Source organism: Mizuhopecten yessoensis, unplaced genomic scaffold (assembly GCF_002113885.1).
Source record: "Mizuhopecten yessoensis strain PY_sf001 unplaced genomic scaffold, ASM211388v2 scaffold10643, whole genome shotgun sequence".
Lineage (NCBI taxonomy): Eukaryota > Metazoa > Mollusca > Bivalvia > Pectinida > Pectinidae > Mizuhopecten > Mizuhopecten yessoensis.
The window spans coordinates 141,182-159,692 of NW_018408649.1; the positions used below are offsets into that span (position 1 = coordinate 141,182).

Here is an 18,511-nt window from a genome sequence, read left to right on the forward strand (position 1 = left end):
ACCACAATTCAAAATGATATTGAATAGTTTTGATAGATTATTCAGCATAACTGGAGAAGAGTACTTTTTGACCTCGTTTGTTATACTATCTGGGTCACAACTATTGCCACAATCTCCTTCATACTAATAGCTTGGTCAGTTATAAGTTTAGTATCAAGATTTGTAATTAGAGTGTCCAATTCTTGAGAAATATAATCATCAAATTCTGGATTGACTTTTTGTTTGTGACCCGGGTCCTTAAAGTGATCAACGAAAGCAGACGTGTATTATATGTGGTTACGGGGTGGGGATATTTCAAAGTTAATTTATGACTTTCCTACAGGTGTTACCAGACCCAATTGATGGTTAATTCTTATATTACGATTGCTTGTTTTTATTTCCAGCAGTTGTATATAAATCATATTCTTTAGGTTATAATGCGGTTGGATCTCAACCGTTGCAAAGTTATTAATTTACCCATGGACTTAGCAGAGACGTATAAAGCCAGTATGTCTGTGGACTAAGTCACCAGGGATAGGGGGCCGGAAACCGCAGCATTTAAATTCCTGGTAGCTTTACATGGGAATTCATCTCTTTGTGATTTAAGGTTATAGCGTGGGATGTCCACCGTGTACAAAAATAATATCGTTTAGGTCTCACCCCTCAGCCCCTATATTTTCAGAGAAGTGCACTCGCATTTTGCTCATGGAAAGAAATCGTTTAAAGTGATAGGGCAGGCCTAGTGCCAAATATTATCCCTTTTTGGTTCCACCCTTTAGCCCCCTAGGGGTCAGGCCAACAATTTTGAATCCCCATACCCTAGAGATGTTTCTTAGTTAATTTTATTCTGATTTATAATTTTGAAAATCGTAGAAAATCGCGCCTTGAAACATACGAGAGTTATAGCCCTTAGAGGTAGAACTCTTCTAACAAGGAGGAAAGGAAGGAGATTCGCAAAAATCCGAAGTCACGCTGAATTCAGAAGAAGCCGGTGCTTGTTTTGAAAAGTTATAAATTCGACATGGTAAGATAGTTTACATCAAAAGTCAAATTAATACATGTTAATGACAGTTGTGTAGTTTGATTTGATGCGTCTTGCTTGATGAAAGACAAAATCGAAATTACTTATCGTTGGTGACGTTCGCGGATTGGACAAAACAAAACTTTTTAAGCATTTCCTTCGGTTATAATCATCGACTTCCCGTCAATTGAAATATCTCAACATTTTTCACATTACACAACAGCCAGTTAAATAGGAATTTCTGAAGAAAATTCAGACTGATGTAGTTTCCAAACACAATTAAGACCATTAGTGTGTGCCTCAAAAATGTTCTCTAGCATCGGGTGACCCGTTTCTGAACCGTTCCAGGTAAAATTTGTCGAGTAAAACTAAGTTGAGCAATATTAAGCAGAAATGTTCGATACCTTGTTTATTATTCAATTTTAACTGAAAGGCAGTTTGCAATCACTCCCTTTTTTCTACGATGTTAATTTATTCAATCCTATGTTTTTATAGTACTATCTTCGTCTGTCAATACACCTATAATATATAATCATGGTTGGTAACCCTGTCCCCCTTGTAAAATGACCCAGTTACAGAAAACATGCGATTTTGTCGTAACCGTGCATAGTATGATGTCGGGAGCAGTTTAGATCGACAGGAAAATAATGGCATTATAATTTTCGGCAGACTTCATGAAACATCGAAAAATGGTAGAATTTCAGTTGTTCGGACACTGTGCTGTCCACAGTATAACACGCTTAATCCCTAGTGGGTAGCGCTAAACACACGATATGTCCGCTTTTCAATGTTGATACAGTGTTTCTAGGATAGGAAACAAACTCATTTGTATGATAGTTCATAGCACACATTGCATATACTTTGATATTGTTGTGGTCCAAAAAATGTAAGTGTACCAAGAGAAAATATTTTGACGTTATATTTGCTGCATTTTTGAATCACAAAAACATAGGATCTACATGTAATCACTTTTACTAAGAATAAAGAAGGGAATTCACATAAAACATAAGGTTGGCATCATGTTTGTCAGTTTTATAATGTGTGAGTAACATAATCTATACCGTCACAACTCATCAATGTGTAAATATGGACTTTTTATCAATTTATGCGCAACCGGATGAACATATATATATAATTATATAGTAAAGGATATACAATCAAGACATCTTCAAAAGCTAATAAGCTTACAATGATGTAGACGACAGAGAAAGATGAACCAGCCAGTTACAAAGTCATTCATAATGAGATGAAATATTGCTGTATCGCAATATTTTTCAAAAGCATATTTTTATATATCTACTTGGTGTTTTAACTTTGCAGATTACTACAAATTCTAACAGATATGCCAATAAGCATAAAGCAGGCTTTATTAATTCAAATTTTGTAATGGATGGACGGTTTGACAAAAATCTAAAATATATAATCCATATTATATATGATTAAGTTTGATAACATCCTGACAACAATTCATTATAAAACTGAATTACAAATTTGAGCACATCCTTCCTATGACAATATATCGGGACACGTATCGCAATATATTCGTTTTGTATTGCAATATATCGTGATACACTCTTGGCGTATTGTGACACCCCTAGTGATCAATAATAGGTGTTTTGCTTAGATATTAATAAATACTGGGTTATCAATATGTGCAATCTGTATCTGTTTCAGTTTCGAAATCAATATGACAATGATGTCACAGTTTGGAGCCCACAGGTAAAAATCATTGTAAATTACCATAATATTGTGCTTTCAACAGTGTATATGCTTATTATGCTAATTGTTTATTTCTTTCAAAAATGATTATTACTTTAAAAATCTTCTAATTGAGGTTATATTTACACACACACACACACACACACACACACACACACACACACACACACACACACACACATAAACATCATACTTCATATTTATGTGTGTGGATATGCAAACTCAATTATTCCTCAGCAGACAATCAAGTTCCTATTGTAGCAAATTTTCTTCATCATGTATTTTATCTTATCAATTTGAACTAGCATTCAAGTGTAAGGATATGAAAACTGACAAAGTACAGAGAAACATTTCAATTATTTTTGGTATTGTGTTTTGTTATTGATTTTTTTTATATTTTCAATGTTTACCAATGTATTTTGCCACAGGGTCGTATTCACCAAATTGAGTATGCCATGGAGGCTGTCAAGCAAGGGTCAGCCACTGTAGGTCTCAAATCCAAAACACATGCCATCCTCGTGGCTCTGAAGGTAAGTATCAAAACACTTGCAGCTACTACTTCTGTATAAGTTTGAAAGCAACATGTAATGACGTAAGTTGGTTGTTCAATATATATGCTTGTTAAAACTAATAACTTGTTAAACTAATTGTTAAAACACAGGTTGTCTCAGTAGATGTAGCTTTTTAAAGTAACAGTTCATGACAAATAGTTACTACAATGTAAGTATCACATGCTAGCCTTATCACCTCCAGATTATATGTACCAGTCCAGGTGAACCACCATGTAGAATGAGATCACTCTCACATGTAAATCATAATGGAGATCATTAATTGGGAAATCTTTTTATCACAAGTTACCTACCTACCGATCCAATGTTAAATTATTTATCAAGCAGAGTTGTAAAAAGTTGTCTTTTTATTTCTTAATCTACTTTTCATATGCATGTGATATTTCTAGATTGAAATGAAATCAGCATTGCCTGCTCTATCTGAAAACTCCATGGCGGTCAAAGATCACACATACCTTGTTTCAAATTTAAATTTGTGGAGACAACTTTTTGATCTGTTTAAGATTTTGTGGGGATGGAAAGCTCCCAATATTGTTTTCTGTGGTAATGGGTTGAATGTTTTTCAGAGAGCTCCATCAGAGTTATCCGCCCATCAGAAGAAAATCATCCCTATAGATGACCATGTGGGTGTGTCAATAGCAGGTCTGACAGCTGATGCCCGCCTTCTTAGGTAAAGGTTTTATAAAACTACTGTTGCTAATTTCTGCCACAAAGGTTTACATAGCAACTGCAGCTAACTTCACAAGTAAGGTTTTACATTGCTATTGAGGTTAACTCACAAAGGTTATACTGTACTGAATATAATTTCACAGTTAGGATTTGATAACACTATTGTGGTTAAGTTAACTTCTGAGCAAATGTTTATACTACTGCTAAATCTAATTTCACAGGTAAGACTTTATAAGACTGTTGCAGTTAACTTTTGTGAAGATATTTTATGTAGTAACTCAAGCTAGCGGTTAAGGTGAAGTTATTTATATAGTAACTCAAGCTAGCGTTTAAGGTGAAGTTATTTATATAGTAACTCAAGCTAGCGTTTAAGGTGAAGTTATTGATATAGTAACTCAAGCTAGCGTTTAAGGTGAAGTTATTTATATAGTAACTCAAGCTAGCGTTTAAGGTGAAGTTATTTATATAGTAACTCAAGCTAGCGTTTAAGGTGTAGATAGTAACTCAAGCTAGCTTTTAAAGTGAAGATATTTTATATAGTAACTCAAGCTAGCTTTTAAGGTGAAGATATTTTACAGACATTGTGGTTAACTTCAGAGGTAAAATGTCCTATAAATAAATGGCTGTTGTGATGTTGGTGTATGCCTTATGTTGATTATGGTTTTGGTTTATTTCAGTAATTTCATGAGAGCTGAGTGCCTGGACTCCAGATATGCCTATGATCAGCCCCTCCCTATATCTCGTCTGGTCGGCTCCATCGGCTCAAGTATCCTTGACTGGAGATCACATTCATGTTTTATGTCTTTAATTGACTGGTTATTATACGCCCGCTGAAATTTGACTGGGGTATTATGGTATAGCGTCTCTGTCCGTCCGGTTAAAGTTTGGGTGCAAGTTTCTTTAGTGGTGTATAGTTCAGTCAGATTATGTGTTATTGTCCTAATTTTTGGCATGGATGTTCATGTGGGGTCTTTCAAGGACAATATGGGTTTTATTTGAGAAAATAATTCCTATTTTTGTAAATTGTATATACAAAGCCAATTATGGTAGACATGTCCCTATAAACCCACAAGTCAAACAAATTAAGGGGAGTCAAAAACATAATCTCAAGGGTCTACTGTATGCCCTGATTACTAGGCAGTAGGCAGTACATTAGCACAGAACCAATTACATAAATGTGAACATTACAGTGATGACAATCACTCTTGGTAACAAATGCATCAGTGCAAGCATTTTTATCATATAGACATGACACTGGCTACCAGGTACTTTAAATATCAAACAAACCAAAAATCATTGGATAGGGCCAGACGGGCGTATTATGCATCCGTTTGTGGTGCTCTTGTTTAAAATCTAGGAGAGATGTTAGATGTAGGAATTAGATTAACTTGTACCTGTATCTTGACTAATGAAAAAAAAGACTTCAATACTTTCTAACATTATGTTGGAATTGTATATGATCGGTGTCCAGTCAATAATCCAAAAAGAGTTACCTTGTAAATGTTATAAAATAGCTCTGTAATATGAGTGGAGCATTTGAGTATATATCATGAAGTACCTTAACATGTCCCAGAGTCACAAATCCCTACCCAGAGATATGGGCGACGGCCATTTGGTGTCGGTCTCTTAGTTGCTGGCTATGATGTAAGTATTTCCCAGGACGAAAGAATAGTACATATCTATGAATTTCAAGGAAAGCAAAATGTCAAGACAATATTATAAGTAGACTTACAAAATATGATGCATATCTTACAGTTTTCAGCTGTTGGACACAAAAGTATAATCTTTATGTAATAACTACACATATTGTAATATACCTTATGTCTGTGTTCAATGATTCCAGAGTCGAATAATTCTGACTTTCAATAAATGAATATGTGTCTATGTAGTCTTAATATTTAAAATAAAATACATGTAAAAGTATTAAACAGCTTCAATTGGCATGCATAACTCAAATATTCATGTTCTAGTTGAGTATGAATGCCAACTGAAAGTATTACAATGTAATACTACAGCTATAGCCTATAGCTGTATAGAGAAAGGGGTTGTCTTATTGGGTCGTGTGTGACAGTGTATCATTTACAAAGTAATACTACAGCTAAAGCCTATAGCTGTATAGAGAAAGGGGTTGTCTCATTGGGTCATGTGTGTCAGTGTATCATTTACAATGTAATACTACAGCTATAGCTGTATATCTGTATAGAGAAAGGGGTTGTCTCATTGGGTCATGTGTGACAGTGTATCATTTACAATGTAATACTACACCTATAGCCTATAGCTGTATAGAGAAAGGGGTTGTCTCATTTGGTCATGTGTGACAGTGTATCATTTACAATGTAATACTACAGCTAAAGCCTATAGCTGTATAGAGAAAGGAGTTGTCTCATTGGGTCATGTGTGACAGTGTATCATTTACAATGTAATATTACAGCTATAGCCTATAGCTGTATAGAGAAAGGGGTTGTCTCATTGGGTCATGTGTTTCAGTGTATCATTTACAATGTAATACTACAGCTATAGCCTATGTATCATTTACAATGTAATACTACAGCTATAGCTGTACAGAGAAAGGGGTTGTCTCATTGGGTCATGTGTGTCAGTGTATCATTTACAATGTAATACTACAGCTAAAGCCTATAGATGTATAGAAAAAGGGGTTGTCTCATTGGGTCATGTGTGACAGTGTATCATTTACAGTGTAATACTACAGCTAAGGCCTATAGCTGTATAGAGAAAGGTGTTGTCTCATTGGGTCATGTGTGTCAGTGTATCATTTACAATGTAATACTACAGCTATAGCCTATAGCTGTATTTAGAAAGGGGTTGTCTCATTGGGTCATGTGTGACAGTGTATCATTTACAATGTAATCCTACAGCTAAAGCCTATAGCTGTATAGAGAAAGGTGTTGTCTCATTGGGTCATGTGTGACAGTGTATCATTTGCAAATAATTTGAAACCTACGATTCAGATTAGGTTCAGTATGTGAGATTATTGCTGTTTGTATTTAAGACTACAAGGGTTGTCTCATTGGGTCATGTGTGACAGTGTATCATTTACAATGTAATACTAGAGCTAAAGCCTATAGCTGTATAGAGAAAGGGGTTGTCCCATTGGGTCGTGTGTTACAGTGTATCATTTACAATGTAATACTACAGCTAAAGACTATAGCTGTATAGAGAAAGGGGTTGTCTCATTGGGTCATGTGTGTCAGTGTATCATTTACAATGTAATACTACAGCTAAAGACTATAGCTGTATAGAGAAAGGGGTTGTCTCATTGGGTCATGTGTGTCAGTGTATCATTTACAATGTAATACTACAGCTAAAGACTATAGCTGTATAGAGAAAGGGGTTGTCTCATTGGGTCATGTGTGACAGCGTATCATTTACAATGTAATACTACAGCTAAAGACTATAGCTGTATAGAGAAAGGGGTTGTCTCATTGTGTCATGTGTGACAGTGTATCATTTACAATGTAATAATACAGCTAAAGCCTATAGCTGTATAGAGAAAGGTGTTGTCTCATTGGGTCATGTGTGACAGTGTATCATTTGCAAATAATTTGAAACCTACGATTCAGATTAGGTTCAGTATGTGAGATTATTGCTGTTTGTATTTAAGACTACAAGGGTTGTCTCATTGGGTCATGTGTGACAGTGTATCATTTGCAAATAATTTGAAACCTACGATTCAGATTAGGTTCAGTATGTGAGATTATTGCTGTTTGTATTTAAGACTACAAGGGTTGTCTCATTGGGTCATGTGTGACAGTGTATCATTTGCAAATAATTTGAAACCTACGATTCAGATTAGGTTCAGTATGTGAGATTATTGCTGTTTGTATTTAAGACTACAAGGGTTGTCTCATTGGGTCATGTGTGACAGTGTATCATTTGCAAATAATTTGAAACCTACGATTCAGATTAGGTTCAGTATGTGAGATTATTGCTGTTTGTATTTAAGACTACAAGGGTTGTCTCATTGGGTCATGTGTGACAGTGTATCATTTACAATGTAATCCTACAGCTAAAGCCTATAGCTGTATAGAGAAAGGGGTTGTCTCATTGGGTCATGTGTGACAGTGTATCATTTACAAATAATTTGAAACCTACGATTCAGATTAGGTTCAGTATGTGAGATTATTGCTGTTTGTATTTAAGACTACAATTATCTGTTCTATAAGTAGCATAAAAACTATTTGTTCTATGTGTACAACTAAACTGTATCTGTTATGTACATAAGGCTAAAATTGTAGGTGTTCTATATACAATACAACAACTGTCTATTCTATGTATTAAACTACAACTGTAGCTGTTATATACATAAGGCTAAAATTGTAGGTGTTCTATATATAATATAACAACTGTCTATTCTATGTGTAAAACTACAACTGTAGCTGTTACATACGGCTAAAATTGTAGGTGTTCTATATGCAATACAACAACTATAACTGTTTATGCTGCAGTCTATGGGGCCACACATATACCAGACCTGTCCTTCAGCTAACTACTATGACTGTAAATGCATGGCCATCGGAGCCCGGTCGCAGTCAGCCCGAACATACCTAGAAAAGTACATATCCAAGTTTGGGGAGTGTAAGTACCATATGAATCTACTAAACTCCTGTTTTCTTTGGCGAAAAGAAGAATTCAACTTTTACTTGATGCATAGTATCAACAGAATCAACATGCAGACTCCAGAAACATAGTTTGTACTGTTAAATGTTAGATGTAAAGACTTTCTTAATAACACACCAGTGCACTGTTAGACTGGTATTATAAATAACACACCAGTGCACTGTTAGACTGGTATTATAAATAACACACCAGTGCACTGTTGGACTGGTATTATAAATAACACACCGGTGCACTGTTAGACTGGTATTATAAATAACACACCAGTGCACTGTTAGACTGGTATTATAAATAACACACCAGTGCACTGTTAGACTGGTATTATAAAGTCTGCTGTTCTGGTTTAGAATCATTTCTCCATCTCTTCTGTTAACACTTATGTGTATGCCAATTTGAATGTCTTCAATATATATAAGAGTTTGCATGATCCCATCATGTTTGGAGATAATGAGGTTAAACTGTAGATGACATTGTAAATTTATTGATTTTGCTATTGAATAGGTACACTGGAGGAGTTGGTTAAGCATGGTCTACGGGCCCTTAGGGATACACTGCCATCTGAAGTGGAGCTCACTACAAAGGTAAGCATGGTCTACGGGCCCTGAGGGATATACTGCCAACCAAAGTGGAGCTCACTACAAAGGAAAGCATGGTCTACGGGCCCTGAGGGATATACTGCCAGCCAAAGTGGAGCTCACTCCAAAGGTAAGCTTGGTCTACGGCCCCTTAGGGATATACTGCCATCCCAAGTGGAGCTCACCACAAAGGTAAGCATGGTTTACAAGCCCTGTGGGACACAATGCCATCCGAATGTGAGCTCACTACAAAGGTAAGCATGGTCTACGGGCCCTTAGGGATACACTGCCATCCGAAGTGAAGCTCACTACAAAGGTAAGCATGGTCTACGGGCCCTTAGGGATATACTGCCATCCAAAGTGGAGCTCACTACAAAGGTAAGCATGGTCTACGTGCCCTGAGGGATATACTGCCATCCCAAGTGGAGCTCACCACAAAGGTAAGCATGGTTTACAAGACCTGTGGGATACACTGCCATCTGAAGTGGAGCTCACTACAAAGGTAAGCATGGTTTACAAGCCCTGTGGGACACAATGCCATCCGAATGTGAGCTCACTACAAAGGTAAGCAAGGTCTACTGGTCCTGAGGGATACACTGCCGTCTGAAGTGGAGCTCACTACAAAGGTAAGCATGGTCTACGGGCCCTGAGGGATATACTGCCATCCGAAGTGGAGCTCACTACAAAGGTAAGCATGGTCTACAGGCCCTTAGGGATACACTGCCATCCAAAGTGGAGCTCACTACAAAGGTAAGCATGGTCTACGGGCCCTGAGGGATACACTGCCATCCGAAGTGGAGCTCACTACAAAGGTAAGCATGGTTTACAAGCCCTGTGGGACACAATGCCATCCGAATATGAGCTCACTACAAAGGTAAGCAAGGTCTACAGGCCCTGTGGGATACACTGCCATCCGAAGTGGAGCTCACTACAAAGGTAAGCATGGTTTACAAGCCCTGTGGGACACTCTGCTGTCCTAAGTTGAGCTCACCACAAAGGTAAGCATGGTTTACAAGACCTGTGGGATACACTGCCATCTGAAGTGGAGCTCACTACAAAGGTAAGCATGGTTTACAAGCCCTGTGGGACACAATGCCATCCGAATGTGAGCTCACTACAAAGGTAAGCAAGGTCTACTGGTCCTGAGGGACACACTGCCGCCCAAAGTGGAGCTCACTACAAAGGTAAGCAAGGTCTACTGATCCTGTGGGACACACTGTTATTCATGACAGACCTCTCCAGGTGTATTGGCATTGGAGAACACACTGTCATCTGATGTGGTACTCACCACAGCTCACATATCTGTAGGGCAGCAATACTCGGTGATATTGCTGATATTTAATTTTAGTTTGGAATTTGTGCATATTTGTTTTTCTGCTGACATTTTATTAACTGATTATTATGTTATTAGTCCTAGTGGTATTACAGTTGGACATTTTCTCTTAATTACATGCTATAGGAATGGCAGGGTGTCATGTGCTGAAATAGAATTTCAAGCCTCAAAGAACTAGAGATTTTGTTTATTTTTTATACCAAAGTTTGGAGCTGTGTTCTTTGTGATTTGTATGAATATAAAAGTTAGTGTGAATAGATAAGATCAGTAGTCATTCTGTATAAAGGTAATGTCGCATTGTGATTTGTATGAATATAAAAGTTAGTGTGAATAGATAAGATCAGTAGTCATTCTGTATAAAGGTAATGTCGCATTGTCTTTTGTATGAATATAAAAGTTAGTGTGAATAGATAAGATCAGTAGTCATTCTGTATAAAGGTAATGTCGCATTGTGATTTGTATGAATATAAAAGTTAGTGTGAATAGATAAGATCAGTAGTCATTCTGTATAAAGGTAATGTCGCATTGTCTTTTGTATGAATATAAAAGTTAGTGTGAATAGATAAGATCAGTAGTCATTCTGTATAAAGGTAATGTCGCATTGTCTTTGATAAAAACTGTTTGCTCTAGAAATATCCATATTTGACGAATGGTACCGTTGGAGCCAGTTCAATTGTTTATTTGATCCTAACAAGAATGGGTTTTATTTTACAGAATTGCTCTCTAGGAATTGTTGGAAAAGACATGGATTTCACAATCTATGATGATGATGCTGTAACACAATACGTATCCTTTTGTATAAACAATTAAGTAGTTTGCTGATTGTTTTGTTCTTCCCAAATAAAACTGATTTCTTTTTTCACATGTTATTTCTGTAAGTCTTTACGTCTTTTATCAATGAATTATGATTTGTGTTGTAGCGCAAAGAATACTCTTACTGAGGGGGTATATTAGGAGTATATGTGGAACATAGAAAAGAGTGCTCTCACTGAAGGTATATATGAGGAGGTAGTTTAAATGGTACTCTAACTGAGGGATATGGTAGTTAAGTTTGAGTATACAGAGTGCCTTCTCTGAGGAGATGTATCCGGAATTAAATTGTGTGATTTAGCAAGTGTTTATTGATAGTTTGCTCAGCAAACTTGAAAAATGAAAGCTACAGAACTAAAATGACCAAATGTGAAGGCTGAATATTATTATCAGTAACTAGCATTTTGAATAACCTATACATTGAATTAACTGGAGTAAATAAAGTTATAAAATGAGGTGTGGTGACTGGTGGTATTAACCTTGACTTTATAAAGCTGGCCATGGTTGAAGGTGAAGACAAGGATCGAGGATCCCCAGGGGAGGGGGAGCAAGCTGAGGATGCTGCGGTAAGTACAATGTCTACACAATAATCAGATCAACTCCACAGAACCACTGCGATTAGAGGTTTAATGTATTTGAGGTAGGGTTACCATGTCATATGTATATACCTCTTGACTTAGTTTTGAAGATTATGGGAAGCCATTCGTACATCTGACTTGGTTTACATAAATAGGGTTACAATTTGTATTATCTGTACCTCAGACTCCAGTTAACTACGAAGTAGACTATTAAAAAACATAAGCAGTTGATAATTCACAAGGATTGGAACATGGTAATGTTTAGATTTTCATATACAGAAGATGTGTGATGAAAAGGCGACTTTCAGTTTGTGACATTTGTGTGAGGACTTCCTATTGGTCTTACCTGTTTAATGTCTGTTGCAGTCTCCAATGGAGGTACTGCCAGAGGATGGACAGGCAGCACCACCCGCTGACCCTGCCCCTGGTGCACCAGAAGGGGAGGACCAGCAGGCTATGGAACACTGACCAATCTTCAAGGCAGCCTGGTCATGTGTAATTGAATTGACCATTCAAACTCATCATCAGTCATGTGACATGTTATTGACCATTCACACCCATTCTGTTTTTGTCATGCCACAAGAAACTCTAGACATTTGTAAAAATTCTATTGTCATGCAACATAAAACTTTGGACATTTGTAAATACTTTATTGTCATCTGACAGTAACTAGAAGATTGATGAACAAATTGAGAGATGAGCAATGGACCTGGAATTGTTAAGCAGTATCTCAGGTTGGGTTGGTGTATGGATGGAGACTGAAAACAGACCAAGCTGCAAGGGCACAAGGTGTGGCTTACAGTGGGAGTCTAATATCATACTTAACGGGGGTTTCAATGTTATGTACTTGTGAGTGTAAACAGTACACATTGTGAAGGATTTGTACACGGGGAGCAGTAGATGTAAGTGTGTATTACATCTGTGTTGTTGAATGAGGAACTGTAATGCTATCTATACCTTACTGTTAGTCAATAAGCAATCCTGTACAAGACCCTGTGCTACGTTGACCTCTTAACAGTGCTATGTACACCTCTTATAGTGCTATGTACACTACCAAGTCATCAATGAGAGTCATCTACAATGTTATATTTATTGACAAGGAATAAACAGGTTTACATCAACTCGTTAAGTTTTCCTCATTTTTCAGCTGCAGCTCAAACATGGCCTTGATTTGTTTTTGAGGTTAGAGGATGGCACAGATTTTATGTGATATTTGATGTATACAGTAAATACAAAAGCATGTAAAAAAAAATCGGAAAAATTGCAGGCTGCTTCATTCCTTTCAGTCATACCTAATATAACGGCCATTCACAAAATATTGAAAGAGAATTGAAAATATATCTTTTTAATTATCAGAAGATATGTATTTGATAATATCATTTCCCACATCCCAATATGGCAAATACCTTTTAATTGTATTATTAGCTCACCGGGTCCGAAGGACCTAGCTGAGCTAATGCCATACCATGGCGTCCGTCTGTCAACAATTTCTTTAAACGACTTCTTCTTCTTAACCACTGATTGGAATTTAACTAAATGTGACTGGAAGCATTCCTAGGTGGTAGGGATTCAAAATTGTACAAATGGTGGGGCTGACCCCCAAGGGTGCTGAGGGGTGGGGCCAAAAGGGGGCAATTTGGCTTTATTGCTTTAACCGACTTCTCTGGAACTAAGAGATGGATATCAACCATATTTGACTGGAAGCATTCCTAGGTGGTGGGGATTCAAAATTGTTCAAATCTTGTGGCTGACCCCCCAGGGAGCTGAGGGGCAGGGCCAAAAGGGGGCAATTTGGCTATATTGCTTTAAGCGACTTCTTCTCTGGAACTAAGAAATGGATATCAACCATATTTGACTGGAAGTATCCCTAGGTGATGGGGATTCAAAATTGTACAAATCTTGGGGCTGACCCCCCAGGGAGCTGAGGGACAGGGGCCGAAAGCAGGAAATTTGGCTATATTGCTTTAAGCGACTTCTTCTCTGGATCTAAGAGTTGGATATCAACCGTATTTGACTGGAAGCATCCCTAGGTGGTGGAGATTCAAAATTGTACAAATTTTAGGGCTGACCCCCCGGGCTAAGGGGTTGGGCCAAAATAAGTTTATCACTTGGAAATGGTTGTGATCCCCACCGTATATAACCATATATATAATTGCTGAGTATGAAGAGAAGAATGCACAGTTGTTTCCAGGATGGCTCTAGGGTCTGGCCCCCCCCTTGGAGACATAGTCCCTGGGTCATAACTTTGAAATGGTTGAGATCCCATCCCCAAAACTATATATACAAATGCTGGGCATAAAGAGATGAATGCAGTCATGATAATAGAATAGACCCTGGGGTCTGACTGAACCCCTAGGGACCTAGTTTCTTAGTCGCAGCTTGGAAACAGTTGAGATCCCCACCCTATAACCATATATACAATTGCTTAGTATAAAGAAATGAATGCACATATGCTTCCAGGATGGCCTTTGGGTTTGCCCCACCCTTGGAGACTTAACCTCTGGGTCGTAACTTTGAAATGGTTAAGATCCCCACCCCAAAACTATATATACAATTGTTGGGCATAAAGAGACGAATGCAGTCATGTTATTAGAATTGATCCCAGGGTCTGCCCCACCTTTGCAGACTTAACCCCTGGGTCATAACTTAGAAACGGTTGAGATCCCCACCCCAAAACTGTAAATACAAATGCTGGGCAAAAAGAGACGAATGCAGTCATGATATTAGAATTGATCCTGGATTGGCCTTGGGGTCTGGCATATTCCCTTGGATCTCATTTGGAGAATTTTTTGCCATGATTGCTTAGATATCTAGGTGAGCGATACAGGCCCTCTGGGCCTCTTGTTTATGAAACAAATTTGCAGTATCAAATTAAGGACCAGTAAGAGACAACAATTTATTGATACTTCTCAATTCTCTTTTCAAATTAACAGCAGTATTCATCTTGTGAAATTCAAGCAATCTACACTGTAAACCCTTTTTCTCGGACAGTACTGGAAGGATCTTTTCAAAATTACACATTTAGCTTCCTAATAATCCCTAGTTGTGCTGTGCATGTTGAATTTTGAGACGATCTAAAAATCAAGATGGCCAACATGTGGCTATCTTAAACTTTGAAAGATAAAGTTTGTTATCACTATTTCTAAGGTACTGGGCATGCTCATTTTTAGGTTGGTCAGAGAAACATGTCCACCAGTAGCCATCATTGATTTCAGTTTGTTATCACTTTTTTCCCTAAGTACTAGACAGATCTTTCTCAAATTTCGAAAGTAGATTCCACTTGTGACACATTAGGTAAGGACAACTTTGTTACAAGAATTATGTCATAAATAGTGCAGTATGAAGTTCTGATCAAAAGGTCCAGAAGGTGCATTTACTATTTACATGATAGATAGACAGATAGAATCAGCAGATAGGAGGAAACAAGAGAAACTTTCAATCAAATAGACCTATTATGAAGATAGTACAATGATGGATGTCAAGATGGGATCTTTTGATGAAACTAGATTCTAGTAAATGAGAATTTAAACTATTGGCAAAGGGAAGCAATCCCTAAACAGAGTGTTGTATTCCTTTTGATATGAAGTATAGCATGTTACCTATTTTTCTAACTGAACAAACTGTCACAAAAGAATAAACAATATTAGAAAAAGACAATAGTTTTATTAAAATCCAATAAACAAAACGAGTCTCAATAATATTCTGTATAGTCAACTTCATTTATAACGAAGAACACTATTTAAGTGTACCGGTATAAAACTTCAGTTCAAATTTCACTCTCATATTTAAATGTTTGCTGAAGACATTTTGACCAAGAATTGTAAAAAAGTGCAGTGATAATAACTTTTGTCACAATAAAAGCCTGCTATACAACATAGATCTAACACATGTCAAGGTCTCTCTCTTTTTTTTTTTTTCCATTTCATTTCAATAATGTTTCCACTCCATGTATACAAAAACATTAAATTACATATACTTAATTATTAAAATAATAAAGATGCACTAACCTCATAACATTTTGTATAAACATATAAACGTATATTAAAAATGTAAGCAAAATTATGTATATTAAATCTACTTAACAACTCCAGATAAAACTAATATAATGAGCAGTACATAACAGTTTTATTTAATAGGCAAATACAAGGAACACAATTCATTCAAGGCACGACGTGGTGTGTGTAAAACATTATCAAGTAAGAAAGGTAGACTAAAATTTCCATTGTGTAACAGATCTGAAACAACAATTCCCACTGGTTACTGTGTTTGATTTCCATTGTGTTACAGATCTTAAACAACAATTCCCATTGGTTACTGTGTTTGATTTCCATTGTGTAACAGATCTGAAACAACAATTCCCACTGGTTACTGTGTTTGATTTCCATTGTGTTACAGATCTTAAACAACAATTCCTATTGGTTACCGTGTTTGATTTTCTCTATGTTCTTGGTTTCTCTCTAGATGGTGATATAACAATAAGAGGAGAGCTCAATTACCCGTTGTCTCCTTTGGTGACTGCATCATGAATACTCATCAGCTCATTATGAGGTAAAATGATCAGTCAGTTACAAGGATTATGAATTGATGGTGTATCAAATCCAAAATGTCTTTGTCTATACTATATTTTTGGTTTTGTATGTAACACAGTGTTGCTAAATGGTAACTTAGTGGATTATTGGTCCCTACATACAACTATACACTACGAGTAAAGATCAGCAGAGTATGAAGTATAACTGTTCACCTATATGTTTAACACTTCTTAAACTTGCGCTATAAAGTAAATACAATCATTTCAACAATAATATAATGTATTTGTTAATCAATGTTGACAATGCTCATCACAGGAAATACAATTATTTAAAAAACAAAATGAGTAATCAGATCTAGTATTCTGTTACAAAATATATTATATATACCATACTAGCTGAATAAATTAAAATGAAAAACAAAGTAAACATGCAGTGTTATAATATAATTATTAAATGAACCCAACACTAAAACATGTATATATCATAGGATAAGTTAATGCTGTTTGCTCTCTAGAACCATTTCCACAGGGCCATGACATCTCTAGTGACAACATCCTACAAACTTTTACAGTGCTATTCCCATTTTTACCGTTTACAATGGCATTTTCATAATGTTGCTATTTCGAAAAATCAAGGATCATTTCTTAGAGTTTTGGATTCTCCTAACAGCTAAGGTTACAAAAATGGTATCGTGATATTCCACGCGGTCACTTGATTCTGACAACAGGCTAACCGGAGATGCCAAAGGAGACACTGTTGAAAAGTATAAAAAGGATAGTAGAAATCTACAAGTGTTGTAATGGGGGCAACAGATCAATTAACATTTCTACCAAAATAACAATATAAAACTAACACACTCTAAACTGCAGGGACATAATCCATTAAAATGGGAGTAAACTATCAAAGTTTCAATAATAAATTTAGGAGTAATTATCGTGACAAGTCTTCAAATAAAGGGAAATAACTCTCTTTAAAGGGGAGGAAACTACATGTGATGGACAAAGTTTTCTTGAAATCAAGCATGTAGTTTAGGGTGCGAGTGTCTCGTGAATTTCTGTCTGTGGAGAGATAAACTGATTCCAATATTATGGTATAACATAAACCATGTCACGTATTCTAAATACCTATGTTAAATACATCTTACCATACCACCATGTAAAAACACATGGTTTAACAGTAATTATGGCAAGTATATTGTGCATATAAAATATTTCAATTAAACTTATTAAACCAGTTATCATAATACCATTAACTGTTTGTAAAGTCATGATAACTCCTTAATCTGAACAACACGTACATACAATGTCATCATCACATAACACGTACATACAATGTCATCGTCACATAACATGTACATACAATGTCATCATCACAACATGTACATACAATGTAATCATCACATAACATGTACATACAATGTCATCATCACATAACTTGTACATACAATGTCATCATCACATAACATGTACATACAATGTCACCATCACATAACATCTACATACAATGTCATCATCACATAACATGTACGTAAAATGTCATCATCACATAACATGTACATACAACGTCATCATCACAACATGTACATACAATGTCAACATCACAACAGGTACATACAATGTCATCATCACAACACGTTCATACAATGTCATCATCATATAACATGTACATACAATGTCATCATCACATAACTTGTACATACAATGTCATCATCACATAACATGCACATACAATGTCATCATCACATAACACGTACATACGATGTCATCATCACATAACATGTACATACAATGTGATCATCACAACATGTACATACAATGTCATCATCACATAACTTGTACATACAATGTCATCATCACATAACATGCACATACAATGTCATCATCACATAACACGTACATACGATGTCATCATCACATAACATGTACATACAATATCATCATCACATAACACATACATACAATGTCATCATCACATAACATGTACATCCAATGTCCTCATCACAACATGTACATACAATGTCATCATCACAACATGTACATACAATGTAATCATCACATAACATGTACATACAATGTCATCGTCACATAACATGTA

The 18,511-nt window shown here is 36.4% G+C and overlaps 1 protein-coding gene across 1 annotated transcript; it reads left to right on the forward strand.

Moving 5' to 3' along the window:
• The first annotated feature begins 906 nt into the window (after positions 1 to 906).
• On the forward strand, positions 907 to 13,009 carry LOC110461638 (proteasome subunit alpha type-1-like). The gene is made up of 11 exons (XM_021515195.1): positions 907 to 1,003; positions 2,675 to 2,719; positions 3,148 to 3,249; positions 3,855 to 3,958; positions 4,635 to 4,723; positions 5,531 to 5,601; positions 8,424 to 8,553; positions 9,094 to 9,173; positions 11,215 to 11,286; positions 11,805 to 11,876; positions 12,255 to 13,009. The coding sequence occupies exons 1-11, from the start codon at positions 1,001 to 1,003 to the stop codon at positions 12,354 to 12,356; spliced, it is 870 nt and encodes a 289-aa protein (XP_021370870.1). The 5' UTR covers positions 907 to 1,000; the 3' UTR covers positions 12,357 to 13,009.
• The last annotated feature ends 5,502 nt before the right edge of the window (positions 13,010 to 18,511 follow it).